Source organism: Octopus bimaculoides, chromosome 10 (genome assembly GCF_001194135.2).
Source record: "Octopus bimaculoides isolate UCB-OBI-ISO-001 chromosome 10, ASM119413v2, whole genome shotgun sequence".
Taxonomy (NCBI): Eukaryota; Metazoa; Mollusca; class Cephalopoda; order Octopoda; family Octopodidae; genus Octopus; species Octopus bimaculoides.
In genome coordinates this window covers 76,918,893-76,935,298 of record NC_068990.1, presented here as the reverse complement: position 1 = coordinate 76,935,298, position 16,406 = coordinate 76,918,893, and the positions used below count along the sequence as shown (strand labels likewise).

The 16,406-nt window shown below is 37.0% G+C and overlaps 1 protein-coding gene across 1 annotated transcript in view; it reads left to right on the top strand.

Annotated features, from left to right (window-relative positions):
* Positions 1-16,406, top strand: part of LOC128246986 (SCO-spondin-like) — an 87,020-nt gene that overhangs the window by 58,465 nt on the left and 12,149 nt on the right. The window contains exons 25-32 of the mRNA XM_052970973.1: positions 2,877-2,891; positions 4,163-4,217; positions 5,972-5,982; positions 7,079-7,153; positions 8,235-8,267; positions 11,275-11,304; positions 12,334-12,596; positions 14,237-14,387. Of these exons, the coding sequence (XP_052826933.1) occupies positions 2,877-2,891; positions 4,163-4,217; positions 5,972-5,982; positions 7,079-7,153; positions 8,235-8,267; positions 11,275-11,304; positions 12,334-12,596; positions 14,237-14,387 (633 nt within the window). The remainder of the gene's footprint in view (positions 1-2,876; positions 2,892-4,162; positions 4,218-5,971; positions 5,983-7,078; positions 7,154-8,234; positions 8,268-11,274; positions 11,305-12,333; positions 12,597-14,236; positions 14,388-16,406) is intronic.

The following is a 16,406-nucleotide window of genomic DNA, read 5'->3' as shown; positions in this document are numbered from 1 at the left end:
TATACATATATTTCATATATACAAATATATATAATAGATACATGCGTATAACAATTTATGCTGACTTTCAGTTGTTTCTCTGTGTATGTGTGTGTCTATGTTCATGTACTATGCATACATGTATGTACATGTAGGTGTATGTAAATGTGTGTGTGTGTTCATATGTTTACATGTGTGCATGTATGTATGTGTATAATGTCTGATGATCGCTTACGTGAAACTCTGTACACGTTTTATATTTCACGTATATATGTACGCACAACAATAATTCATACTAACTTTCAGTTTGTTCTGCACTTTCGTTTTTACATGAAACATAAAATGAAAAACTACTTGCCACAATCTCTTTTTACAGTACCGCAAACTCAACGTAAGTGTTCGCATCTTTTATAGCACATTTTGCAACACAGAACCCAATGTACGCATCATTTTGCGTGAACATTTCAAAACTCTCACGACGTTGCACACTGCCGGTTTGATTGAGCACTTAGGCTTTATAGCAAAATTTCACACTTTCTCTTTCTTTTTCACTGTCTCTCTCTCTCTCTCTCTCTCCCTCTCTCTCTCTCTCTCTCTCTCTCACACACACACACACTCACTCACTTTCTCTCCCTCTCTCCCTTTCACCGTATAACTTAGAATTAACTGTACACCTAATATTCACACCTTGTAACACAGTTGATTAGAATGTCACAGGAAAGAATCGCTTGACAAATCTTTCAATTCGAGAGCCAACCAGCAGGACATCTAGGGGTAGACCAAGAATGAGTTGCTTGGATAACATTCGTAGACTTGCTTGGTCACGCTCAGGAATCCAACCGGAAAGTCTAATGACGGTTGCTTCTGGTAAAGCTCTATGGAAGAGGAGCCTGAAAACTCTACCTCTACGACTCTTCCAGGAATAGTGAGCAGAGAATATTAATAGCTAGATAGCACTATCACTCAATCGCACTTCATAATGCTGCAAATTCTATATGAATTAATTGCACAGCACAACTCCAAACTGTACATCTCCCAATTTTTTACTATTTATTGTTAATTACTCAATCGCATAACTGAAAACTCAGCCTCTCTCCATGACATTGTTACATGAAAACAAAACAGTCACATTGCATCACAGAAGGTTAATTAAGCATCGCTCATTCACACTAAAAAACAGAATTAAATGTGCATCATCTAGTCAGACTGCACTTTATTGCACTAAACAGTATAGTGTGAAATTTTACTTCCCTCAGAAAATTTTAGCTGTCGAAAAAGGGTATCATCTTGAGCTTCCCGATGGATTTGCTTTGCCTGGCCTACTTAAGTCTGGGGGAGCCAGGTTGCTTCCATTGGACATTTTGTCTCTCGGTCTTTGGATCATAGCAGTAGATCCAACTTTCGTCACAGGTCATCAGAGACTCAAGTACTTTTGGGGTGGAGGTAATGAGCACAACCATCTCCCTGCAGTCACCAATGCGTCCTTCCTTTTGTTCATCACTGAACATTTTGGAAACAAATTTTGCACAAATTAAGCGCATGTTCAGATCTTCATAAATAATTCTGTATGCAGTCGCTACACTATCTCCTTGTTGTCTTTATAGACACACGAATTTTCTCAACACACTCTGATATTCTGACGTCCCCCTATCTCCCATCCCTTTCATCGTCTTTTACCTCCTCTCCATCATCTTTTAACCTCCCGTGTCAACGAAAAACCGATGCTTAGTCTACACAAGTTAATCGATGAGCAATCTGGAGCATTTCATAAATTTCTGTGGTATTGTTGCCCAGTTTAACTCAAAACGTTACTGCTTAGGGTGTTTCGAAATTGTCTTCACGTCGGGACTGCATTCTGCAGACTAGTCAGCTGTGACAAGCAGTGTTCAGTAGGCTATGTTCAAAATGCTGTTTCGGGTGTCTCCTTCAATTTAGAAAAACAAAAGTTGGTCAGTCAGCTTATTAGATGAATAGTAATGATATATTAAAGTTTCAATAATCTAGGACATTTATAACTGCCACTTCTCAAAATGTTTTTAACTAGAAAGCACTTCTTATTTATTATGTCTCAAGTATTTGGATTAAATCTGAGGATGTTCTGGTGTGCCGTTACCGATGCATCAACCAATGAGTTGCAGTTTATTCCTTATCTTAGACAGGTATTCTTTAAATTAGCATCTGGTTGACGCAAAAAGATATAACGGAAAATTTCGTACGCGGAAGCTATGTAGAAAAGTCCGTCGAATGGACTGCACCAGGAATTCAAAGACATGACCTTGTTACATACTCTGTCGTGCCGATTCTGCGTGAAAACTACTTGAAGAATAGAAGTGTGTTTGGTATACTCGGCTTCTTATATCACAATTGAATGAGTAGACAGCTCCGTTAATTGAATATCTGGTACATAGGTTCTAATATACCAGTAATATACTGCGTTCAAGCGCAAAGTTAAAGAATTTTGCCAAACTTTTGGTGTCCAGCTACTATAATTCGGATAGCATATGTTATCTTAGCGATAAACACACACACACACACACACACACACACACAAATGCATCTATATATGTAAAAGTACCGCAGTATCCATACAGTCAAATGAATTCTTCCCCATTGGATACATATGGAAAGCAACCCTTATGTAAGCATGGTCGTCCACTATTCGACATTAAAACGGTTTGTTTCTCGTCAACGATTCTGTCCATTTCACCCTGTTGTGTAGGAGTATGCTACCCAATATATTATGAAGTGTTGTTTGTAGCCACATTTGCATTGTAGCCGCTTCTTAACTATTTATTTTCAATGTTTATTGTATTTTTTATTTTCTTATTTACTGTTTATTCGTTTATTTTTTTTTTATATTTTCTTACATTAACTCCTGAAACTCTTCTACTTTACAGCAACATTACCTCCATGTAAGTACCTATTTCATACATTTGCGTAACGCATATAATTGTTTTTGTTCCATAGTATACATCATTTTTTTTAGAGTACAGATTTTGACACCTAAGCACGGGTTTCATTATATCTGTAAAGCATCGATAGTAACATATACAGAAAGATTTTCCGATATAGAATACAGTTTACAATATATATCACAGGGTTTGTAATTTAGTGTGATGTAGAGCATAGGTTATCTAGTACAACGCATATTTCCTCACAAAGAGAACCCATTTCTGGTAAATAGACATGTTATAAAATTTAGCCCAGTGAGTTACATATTAACGAAGAGAACTGAAATATTTTAATTAATTAAAATTTAAACAGTAGCGAAGAAACAATTATTAACTTAATAATAAATTCTGATCAAGAAAAGCAGATAATTTCGTTTATATTTTATATAATCAAATCAATTCATTAATTAATTTGTGAAACAGTGATTCGATATAATTTAAATGATTAAATTAATTGACACTTAGATTAGTGCAAGTATTGTGGAGTGATTCTGGTCATTGGTAAGTATGGTGACAAACATCAGACATGCTTCAGTCTTTTTGTAACTCTGAGGCAAAACATGATAGCGCCAGTAGTTTTATGAACAGAGATAACAGAGTGATATAAAACTTTTTACTGCATTAGCAATAACAGGTATAACAAGGCGAATATATGAATAGGGAAAATTACCTGTGGTAGTCTATTACACACAAAAGCAAATGGTTAAGAAGGGGACAAACGTACTAAAAGTAGTGAACCAAAATATTTTGATTCATTCAAAGTATACGTGCGGTGAGAAAAACTATATTAGCATATTGGATAATTATATTTCTAAAGCAGTGAGGAGAAACGTTGATATATCATACTTATATTTCATATTTTAAGGGTAAAAATTGGTAATCTGCTGCACATTTGTTGCGGCATAGTTCCTTGAATATGTTATATATACACATGTATTTCAATAAAAAGGTACTACTGCATGTGAACACAGCACTCGTTTTATGAACAAGACATACACCGAAACCAGACATCCTTACGTAACTGATATTGACTACATTCATCTTGTTAGGTTAAGTAAATACACCAATGAAGAATGGGTGGCTTGATGTATATTGTTGCTTTTATTTATTACAACCTTATATTTTGCTGTTGAGTTCGTGAATATTTGCTGCTTTCTATACTGCGACATGTTAAGAGAAAAAAACACAATAGTTAGAGTCTATCGTCAACAGTGCCTTGTTCTTGACATCAGTATCATTTGAGAATTTCGAAGACGAGGTGACGGGTCATCAATCCAAAGATGAAAGGTGCGTTTCATACAATTGGATTTGATCTATCACGATCAAGTTATCGGTACATTTCTGCGCATATACAGTAATGAAATGCGATTCACATGTTATCGGGTTTAATCGGACAGTATCGTACCCTCAACAACTGTTTTTTTTGTTTGTTTTTTTTTACCATAAACTTGGATTGACCAACCACTTGTCAGTGAAAATGGATGAATGAAACAAACTGCGTGATTATCCGTGGAGGAGTTTATCCGATGTCCCCGACTTATGAATAATTTCTCGTAAGCCTCGAAAGGAATCGTAGATCCGCTGTTATTACTCAAACTGAGGCATTAAAATTTACTTGTTAAACATAGTTCATTGGTATAAGTGGTGGGAATATATCAAAAGGAACGATACTTTTCATAAGCTGAGCTTTCAAGGCCACTAGAAGCACAATGACAGCCACTTCAGACAGCACTTCAGGTTAGGGTATTCATTCAAGCTCCGTTAATCGTTTCTAGCCTTCTAGTCATAAAATCCTGGCATTAGATGTAATTTCTGACTACATGAGTTGACAATTATCCAATAGTTCATAGCTGTGAGCCTCAAACAATAATAGCAACAGTCTACAATGTATAAGGTAGCTTAGTAATGTTTCTGAAACCACTCAAACACTGAAATATTACAAAAAAAAAATTACTATCGTTATATTTTGCAGTCCCTGAAATTACAACAAAAGTCACAACAAAAGGCACAACAGGTAAGTTTTTACTTACGTGCGCACGCACGCACGCACACACACACACACACACACACACACACACACACACATACATGTAAATAAGATGTGTTCCGAAACCACTGACATCATTGTGAAACTGGTTTTCATTATATCCATCTTGCTAGGTCAGATTCGTACACCAACGAAGATGGAGTGATTTAATGAACACCGTTGCATTTATCCATTTCAGCCTTTATATTTTACATGACATTATTCGTAGATATATATCTACACTATTTTATATATAAGCTCTCTCGTGAAACCTGCGGTTAAACGTTCTCATAAGTTTCCTCCCTGGCGCCAGCAGACAAAAGGGGAAAAGGAACTACTCTGGAGGATGGCAAGAGAGATGCACTAAAACAGCCAATCTGAATCAGGGGGTGCATACTTGCAGACAGCTACCTCTATCTCGATAGCGATGAGCAGGAATATGGGCCGGGGACATTTACCCTGTTTTCTATACAGAGTCATATAAAATCAGATAACTCTACTAAAGAAGAAAAACATAATGCTTGGATTTTCACGTCAGCTGTGCCTTATTCTTGATATCAAGATCCTCTAGGAATTTCAAAACCTAAATAATGGATTATCAACCCAAATATCTATGATACATCCATTCCATTGAGTATAGCCTTCCATGGTCCCGTTATATGAATTTCGGTGCATGCGTGACGGTATGACAACGAAGATCGCTCCATATGTTAACCGGTTTAATCCTATCCCTTCGCGCTCTAATTTTTACTTGTCAGTAAAATTTGATAAATGAAACTGCATGACTATATCTCGAAGGTAGGATCCTTTTTAAAGGATTAGTAAATTTAATCTGTCCACCGATTTAACACCTCATTCTAGCCCATAGAGACTTCAACAGAATCTCCTTTGTTTCAAACGTTCCAGGTCTCCGGCCTGTGTATATTTCCCTTCCACATTTCTCGAAAGTACCGTAATAAGTTGTGCCTCTACTCTTAGTCCCATACTAATTTATTGCAATTTATTTGTTATTCAGTGTTCATTCATGTAAGTAGTGTGATTATTGCATAAAAAATGAACGTTTTCGTAACTTGAGGTTTTGATAGCCACGAAATGAGTGATAAAAGCAATTTTAGACACCACTTCGTATAAGGGTATTCACCCAATCTCTGCCAATTGTTTGTAGCTTGCTCGTCATTAATCATTGTTCTAGATCAAACAACTGGCTACACCTATTGAGTGTTGTGCAATAGTCCATGTCCATGAGTTTCAAACAAAAAGCACAATAGTCTACAGTATATAATGTAAATAACTAACGTTTCTGTACCCACACAAACACTGAATTATTAAAAAATAAACGTATTATCATTAGATTTCGCAACAACTGGAACTACTACAAAAAGTATAACAGTTAAGTTTTCCTTTACAAACACACGGAGGCACACACACACACACACACACACACACACACACACACACACACATAGGTGCGCTCCCGCACGCACTTAGAAGTACACTAACACATATATTCTTCAGCTAAAAATATTTGAAATGGCCAGCCATCCAGTTCTCCACCCTCTATTCTTGAGAGGATCGTGGGCATATAATTCTCAAGCACTTCCTCCTTAGGATCTATCAGAAGCATTCGTCATTATATTTTCTGGCTGGATTCCCAAGCACGACCATCTCAGACGATAAACAATTTCTCCTTTCCACATTCCTTGAAAACACTGTTCAGAGTCGTGGCTCTACTTTTATTCTTCTAATTCGGTCATTACGATCTATTACAATCTACTTGTTAAACACTGTTCATTCTTATACCTATTGATAGAATTGCATAAAGAAGGAATGTTTCCCAAGCTAAGATTTTCACGGCCTTGGAAAGAGGGATACAAGCCATATCAGACACCATTTTAGATTAGAGTATTCGCCCAATCTCCGTCAATCATTTGTAGCATTCTCATCTTAAAATCTTTGTGCGAAATCTAGCAAAGGCTACGCTTGTAGACTGCTATGTAATAGTCCATTGACATGAGTTTCATATTGTGACAGCAACAATTTACAGAGTTAGGTGAGAATTATTAACATTTCTGAATTTCCAGCCTAGAAATTAATACAAATAACGTATTGTTATATTTTCCAGTTACAACTACAGCTACTACTCTTGTAACAACTACTTCCCCTGCAACAACTATTCCTTCCGTACCAACTACAACAGGTAAGATTTTCTTTACACATACACACGCATACATACACCCTAACACTAACACTAATTCTTTAGTTATAGTTGTCACAGATATTTGTAATTTTATACATATATTTCATATTTAAGAAAACATATTTTGTAATGTGCATCGCAGTTCTTGTAAGAGAGTTCGTGGAATATGTTATACATGCACATGTATTGTAGTTAAAATGTACAACCATATGTTAGCATTGCATTCGTGAATAAAACATTTACCGAAACCACCGACATCGTTGTGTCACTAGTTTTGATTATACCAATGAAGATGGGGTGGTTTGATAATGCTGCTTTTATTTATTGCAGCACTATGCTTTGAAAGGCTGTTTGATGCGTAGCTATATATTTACATTGCGTAAGTATATATACATATACATGTACTGCAACATGTACTGCAACATGTACTGCAACATGTACTGCTATATGATTTTTATTTTAGAGGGAAAACATAATGCTTGGATTTTAGCGTCAGCGGTGTTTTATTCTTCATATCAATATCCTTTGAGAATTTCGAAGACACAGTGACAAATAACAAGAACCAATATCAATGATATTTTTCATGCCATTAGGTATTGTCTGTCACGATCACTCTATATGTAAATAAGGGCGAATGTATGGCTGTACTTTTACGTATGTCACTTCATATCATACTTTGCGACTCAATTCCACTGCATCGCCACATGGACAACTGCTTTCTACGATGAACTTGAGTCGACCACTAACTCGTGAGTGAAATTTCATAAAATAAACTACGAGGACGGTCATTGGAGGTAACATAGCACTTCAGGCAATGGTAAATTTAATCTGTGCCCTGGTTTAATGCTTCAATCTAGTCTATGGAAAATTTAGTAGAATCCCCTTTGTTACAATCATTCGAATTGCCAGGTCTCCCGTGTATGACTATTTTTCTCCCTCATATGTCACGAATACAATGGTCCATGAGTATGGCATTCAAGCAACAATAGCAATAATAATGTGAATTGTGAATAACGCTTCTGAAATCATTCATTCATTGAATATTTACAAAAAAAAAACGTTATATTATTATATTTTTCAGGACCTGAATCTACTACTGAAACACGTACACCATGTAAGTTTACTTCTTTCACAAGCTCTCTCTCTCTCTCTCTCTCTCTCTCTCTCTCTCTCTCTCTCTCTCACACACACACACACACACACGAACGCACATACACACACACGAACACACACACACAAACACATACGCATGCCGAAACACGCACGCACACATACACACACACACACAAACACATAGGCACGCCGAAACACATACAAAGACACACGAACACGCATATACAAACACACACAAACCCACACACGCACAGCTACACATGCAAACACCACCCAATCAATCGAAATGTCAAATTTGATATGGCCCCTGTTTTCAGGTCAATTTTTATCACTTGAAGTCGATGAAATCTTCAGAAGAATTGTCTTTCTTGCAAACATTCCAATTAACAAGTCACCCATCTATGAATAAGTTCTTTTTCCATCTCCTGAAGTACCCAAACAGAATTCTTGTTCTTGCTCTTATTCATTCATACAAGACATTACAATCTATTTTTCAAACACTGACCCTTGTTATGAGCAGTGGGCGTATTGTATAATGAACGAGTGTTTTTATAAACTAAATCCTTCACACCCAAAAAAGAGTGATGGATGACATTTCAGACACTGCTTCAGATTAGGATATCCGCCCAATCTTCATCAGTCGTGTGTAGTCTTGTCAACATAGAAGACTTGAGCTCGTTCTTATTGCCTACACGTGTTGACTGAGATTAAAACTATAATTTCAACAGTCTACATTGTACAATAGGAATAACAAACGTTTATGAAACCACTCAACCACTGAATTATTACACATCAACGCATTATCCTTGTATTTTATTTTGCAAACCCTGATTTTGTTACACCAACGCCCACAACAACGACGACATTCGCAACAACGAAAAAACAGACATGTAAACATTCTTTGCTCAGATACAAACGCATATTCATGTACACATCTCACACAAATATTATAGTTACAGACGTTTGAAATATTGTACTTATCTGTCATATTTAAATACATATGCAACGCAATTCACTGTCATATATGTATTTTAGTAAAAATATACTACACTATATAAACACTGCATTCATTTTATGAATAAGACACTGAAAGCACAGACACCATTGAGCATCTCGTTTTCTTTACATCCATCTTGTTATGTCAAGTCCGGACACCAATGAAGATGGAGTACTTTGTTGTACATCAGTGTTTTATTAATTATAACTCTATATTTTACAAGGTTGTTTCATTCGTGGATATATATTTACAAGTATTTCTATATTGTAACTTGTAAAGTCTGGTGATTTTCCATTAAAGGGGAAACATTATACTTGGGGTTTAACATCAGCTCTGTCTAATTCTTCTCAGGAAATACCTTTTAAGATTTTCCATACTTAGCGACGGATAAGCGTCCAATATATTGATGGTACGTTTCATATCATTTCTAATGGTCAGTCATGCACCCACTGTGTGTAAATAAGGGTGCGTGTAGGATGTATGTCTAAAAAGTTCGCTTCATAGCTTGATTTCTGGCTCAATTCCACTCTGTTTCATTATCCTCTATTGTTGCCTATCAAAACCTCAGGTCGACCAAAGATTTATGATTGAAATTTCAGAAATGAAAATTCGCGAATATTCTTCGGAGAAACCATCTAGTTTATGGCAATAGTAAATTTAATCGGCTCCCTATTTTACCAACGCAATCTAGCTTGTGGTCTGTTTAGCAGAATCTCCTTTGTTACAAATATTCGAATTACTATGTCACCAGTCTGCTGGATAGTTCTTTTCCCTATATCTCGAAAATACCGAAAACAGTTGTAGTTCTACTTTTAGTCCCCAAATTAAACCATTAGAATCTATTTCTTTAACACTGTTCGTTTTTATAAGTAGTGATAATATTGCGCAATGAAAGAGTATTCTCGCAAGCTAAATTATTCACGGCCCTGGAATGAGTAATAGAAACCATTCATACACCACTTCAGATTAAGAGAAATAACCAATTTCCTTTAATCGCTTCTCGCCTTCTTGTCATGAAATCCTAGCTAGATTTCACTAGATCTCACAACTAGCTATATTCTTTTATTGCAGTTGTTTTAAATATTGTGCTTATAAATCATATAAATAGAATATAATTAGAATATTTCATATATTTCATATATGCACCTGTGTTTTACTACATATGTACTGCTGCATGTGAACACTGCACTCATCTCATGAATAAGACATGCTCAGAAACCACAGACATCATTGTATCACCGGTTTTGGTTACATTTGTCTTGTTAGCTCGAGTAAGCACATAAATGAGCATGGAATGCTTTCGTGTAAATCGCTGCTTTATTAATTACAACACAACATATCGGTCAGATAGCAGAATCGTGGGCACGCCAAACAGAATACTTAGCGACGTTTTGCCTGTCTTTACGTGCGCAGTTCAAATTCCACCGAGATTGACTTTGAAATTCATAATTTCATAGTCGATTAATTAAGTACCAGCTGAGCATTGGTCGATGCTTACTGTAGAAAGGATTAATCTTAAACCTATATTCTACAAGACTGCTATATTCGTGGTCACATGTCTACATTTTTTCTATACAAGTACATTTGATATCAGATGAGTTTTACCATGGGGATGGTAAATTTAATCAGTTCCCTATTTTATCACCATAATCTAGCCTATGGCCTCTTTACAAAAGTCCTTTCTGTTTCAAACATTCAAATTTCACGGTTTCCCGTACATTTCCTTCCACATTCCTCAAGAGCACGTAAAGCTTCGTGGTTCCGCTTTTATTCCTCTCAGCCATTATAGTCTATTTATTAAAGATTGTTAATTGTTATAAATATTGAGAGAATTCTACAAAGAAGGAATTTTTTCCTACCCTAAGATTTTAACGACCCTGGAAAGAGTGATAGAAATTATTTCAGTCTCCATTTTAGATGCGGACATTATCCCAATCTCCGACAGTCGTTTCTAACCTTCTCGTCATGAAATCTTTATTATGAATAAACATATTATCATTATATTTTTCAGCTCCTAAAACAACCATACCATCTACAACAGGTAAGATTTTATTAACACACACACACACACACACACACACACACACACCTATACACAAATGCGCGCACACACACATGCACCACACAGAAACATACCCACACACACATTCTCATTTACTCAGCTCTTCATTCCTGCCAGCCGGACACCGTAACTCCCATCGTTTATACGTCTTTTTGCTGCTATTGCGAGAGGTAACCTCATGTCTTCATGATTCTGAAAGCCGCAGATCTTAGGTTGTCTTCCATGCGGTTTGATTTTTTTTTTTTTCCCCCCTAACTTCAAAAAACAAAGAAACAGCAGGTGGAAGATCATGATATAATGTTTTAGTTAACCACGGGCAATAAATTACGGTATAGCATATGGAACCGTGGGGGATAGATTATGACACAAAATGATAGAGAACTACGTGTCATAAGTGAGGCTCCTGCATGCTTGGGAAATGCGAACGATAAAATTTGGATACAAATACATTTGGGAATTTATTTATTCAATATAACTCTTTTATCTTTTATCTATTACTTGTTTCAGTCATTAGACTGCGATCATACTGGAGTACCATCTTTCAGTGTTTTTTAATCGAACGAATCGACCCCAATACTTACTTTTTCTTAAAGTCTGGTACTTATGGTATCGGCCTCTGTTGCCGAACTGGTACGTTACGGGGACGTTAACACACCAACGCTGGTTGCCAAGCGGTGATGAGGGACAAATACAAACATACACACACTCACACACACATTCATATATATACATGTGTGTGTGTGTGTGTGTGCGTATTTGTACATATACATATACGACGAACTTCTATCAGTTTCTGTCTACCAAATCTACTCACTGGGCTTTGGTTCCCACCTTAGCTGCTGTGGAAACACTTACCTGATGTGTCTCACAGTGGGACTGAACCTGGGACGTTGTGATTTAGAAGTAAACTTCTTATCACAATAGCTACGCTTGCGCCTGTTAAAATTATATTACAGTTAGATAAAATTATATTACATTTTTTTTCTACTCAATCTCTTTGCTATACAGGTGCGCCGTGTGATGCGATAACACTCGATTACAATTCAGCTGAAGTATTAATTACAACTTCAAGTTCTATTACCCCGCCACGCGATGTTTTAAAAGGATCGTACAAGAACTGGGTCGCTAAGAGCGAACCGAATTCATGGTTAGAAATTAGTTTCCAAACAAAATATGACGTAACAGTTTTAGGAATAGGTTTCGTTTTAGACAACGCCCTCAGCTTTCAATTGGATTATGTCAAAGAAAATGATATAGTGGTTGATACAAAGGTAAGATAACTTTTTCCTGTCTCCAACGCTTGCATAATATCTAATATTTTTGTTATTCTTATAATTGTTTTTGTTTTGTTTTCATCGTTGTCGTTGTTGTCATTGTTAACCAAATGTGAGCTATAAACTTATTTCTTTTCTCCGTCGAGCATAACTTATACATTCTATTGCTGTTAAAGTGAGGTTTGTGCTTCTCCTGGACTCTCCACTTGATGTTGTAATCCATGGCGCTTTCCGTCAACGACTGGCCAAGACTGTAACATTGTGTCTCTCTTGGATATAAAAGAGAATATATGGTTGCTAAATCTGCTCTTGAAAGGATCTTCCGTCGCGCACACATACCCTCGCACATTTGACTACTCGCAGGGGTCCTCCTTTCACACCACGTCTGCCTCAAACTCGACTTTCTTTTGTTGTAGTGGCCTTAAGGAGACATGTGGTGTTGTCTCTGTATGAGCATTCTGTCTTTGTCTCAGACGTGGGATTACCTACTGATATTTTCCTTTATATTGAGTACACAACTAATAGAAACTCTTAAAGTGTTAAATATTTTGCGGAACCTATTCGTGCGGGAAAAATGATTATTCACTAAGCTAAGGAACATGTAACCTACTCAAGTTTTACGCTTCCGCTGAAAGAGTGTGAACCACAACAATTTCTGATGGCGTTTCCCCTTGATGGGATTAGAGTCAGGCATGTAACCTATATAATCTTTATAACCGCTGGCAGCCAGAGCTTCATTGTGGTGCTATGTCAGCCGCATCGAAATTCTCTTTACTTGAAGACAGGCTGGAGAGTTTTTGGTTGCCAACCTTCAATAGGTCCCTGAATAGTATGGCTGGGTGGCAGGAAATTGTTTTAGTATGTGTCGACTTCTCATTCGCTTCCTATTGAAAGTTTCATATTTTTGTACGTATTCTAGTACTAGTGGCTAATTATAAAATTACATTGTTGTTGTTGTTGTTCTTGTTGCTGCTGCTGTTCTTCTTGTTGTTGTTGTTGTTAAGGCAGCGAGCTGGCAGAATTGTTAGTGACATTTCTTCTGACCCTACATTCTGAGTTCAAATTCCGCCGAAGTTGACTTTGTCTTTCGTGTTTTCGAAGTCGATGAAATAAAAAAATATCAATCAAGTACTGAAGGTCGAGGTAATAGACTAACCCAACGCCCCCACCTATCCCAAATTTCAGGTGTTTAACCTATATTACACATCCTTGTAAAGATGGTGAGCTGGGTGAATCGTTAGCACGCTGGACAAACTACCTAGCGGCATTTCGCCCGCCTTTCCATTGTGAGTTCAAATTCCGCCGAAGTTCGCTTTGTCTTTCATCCTTTCGGGATCTGTAAAATAAATTCCACTTTCACATTGAAATCAATGTAATTGACTAGTCTCCTTCCCTAAAGTTTAAGGCCATTTTCCTATTCTAGAAACCCTTGCGCTCAGGTCATTTTTATAATTTTATTATGTGTAGTTTTCTTAATATTAGTAATTCGCTAGTTAAATTAAACTGAATAATGATTGTTGGCCTTGGATTAAACAATACGCATCGGTGGGAATTTTTTTTTAAATGGACGTAAATATTGTTTGTTTTTTTTTATATAACCTGGAAATCAATAACTGTGTGTACTGTTCTGCTTTAAGGTGAAAAAGGGGATTCAAGGACAGGAAAACATCTTGTTCAGCACGCCTGATGGTACAAAAGTAAGGACTCTAAAACTAAAAATTTCACCGATACCGCAGAGAAACCTCATTGTGGACAACTTGTTTTTAAAAATCTGCAATATGCCTTTCGGTAAGTTGTTAAATACTTTTTATTTGTTATTATTGTGTGGAGGCGCAATGGCCCAGTGGTTAGGGCAGCGGACTCGTGGTCATATGATCGCGGTTTCGATTCCCAGACCGAGCGTTGTGAGTGTTTATTGAGCGAAAACACCTAAAGCTCCACGAGGCTCCGGCAGGGGATGGTGGCGAACCCTGCTGTACTCTTTCACCACAACTTTCTCTCACTCTTACTTCCTGTTTTCTGTTGTGCCTGTAATTCAAAGGGTCAGCCTTGTCACACTGTGTCACGCTGAATATCCCCGAGAACTAAGTTAAGGGTACACGTGTCTGTGGAGTGCTCAGCCACTTGCACGTTAATTTCACGAGCAGGCTGTTCCGTTGATCGGAACCCTCGACGTCGTAAGCGACGGAGTGCCAACAACAACAACAACAACAAATTATTATTGTAGTGTTCTTTAAAATACATTCTGAATGCTTGCCTTCAACATAGCACTGAATATATATATATATATATATATCCCGCATGGTACGAGTATAACAGGTCAAACGCTTCAACTAAACCATATAAATGAAAGCTATTTGTTGAACTGTGTTGGTAATAAAGCACCTTTACAGTGCATTCTTCGCTCAAAATACCCTGTTGAAGACTTGTTTATAGGGATATGGAGATCGATATAGACAGACTCCGGGTGCGTTTGCAGTTATACAATATGCTCTCAGATACTACTTCAGCGTTTTGTAGAGACAATTATCCAGGAATATTTACTTTTATTATTATGCATGTGTAAGGCGGCAAACTGTCAGAATCGTTAGCTCGCCGGACAAAATGCTTAGCGGCATTTCGTCCATATTTACGTTCTGAGTTCAAATAACGCTGAGGTCGACTTTACCTTTCATCCCTTCGGGGTCGATAAATTCAAGTATTGGGGTCGATGTGATCGACTATCCCCCTCCCCACAAATTCCAGGCGTTGTTCCTATAGTAGAAAGGATTATTTTACTTTTTTCAAAGGCGGCGTGCTGACAGCATCGTTAGCACGCCGGACAAAATGCCCAGCGGCATTTCGTCCGTCTTTATGATCTGAGTTCAAATCCCGCCGAGGTCGACTTTGCCTTTCATCATTTCGGGGACGACAAAAGAAGTGCCAGTCAAGTACTAGGATCGATGTAATTGACCATCCCACTCCCCACAAATTCCAGGCCTTGTGCCAATAGTAGAAAGGATTATTTTACCTTTTGAATACCAGTTAGATACTAGAGTTCATGTAATCGACTTACTCCTCCGCCGAACTTGCTGGCCTTGTGCCAAAATTTGAACTCAATATTATGTATATGCATTTTCGTAAAGTTTTCATATTAACTCTATCCCTTGCTGTTAGAACGGAAATCAAGATTCATTCGCTAAATATCTGTTTATGAATTAATAGTAACGGTCCATTTTACATCTGTTGAAACATAAGTATATTGATGAAACATAAATCTAACTTTCTCGCGCTACGTAAAGATTAAAATCAACTTTACTTTTAAACTGGTATCGACCAATAAGTATGCGATTAAACTTTAAATAAAACTGGTTGGTCTAGTGTGTATGATAGCATTTCAAGATTTGGTAACATTTAATAAATTCATAGAATCACAACACAGCGTTAGAACAGAAATGAAAAGTAGGCATATTTTCAGCATCCTCACAAACTGTATATACTAATTAAGACATAGACAAATGCGCTGAAGCTACCAGAGGTTGATATTTTTCTGGCCCCAGATAGAACAACACAATTTGCCTTAGAATCTACTTATCTCTAATGTAAAAAACACAAAGTTCTCAAAGTTTTTCAAAGCTTGCCTAAAAAAATGATAAATGGGTGCGTCCTTAATGAAATATCTTAACGCCATCAAGGACTTGATAAACATATATATATATATATATATATAAGGTTGAGGAGGGTATTGGATTTAACCAAACCCAGGAGGATACAGGTAATACCGAGTAAGTGCTGTATACCGATTAGTTTGCCCCAGTCGTTGTATGA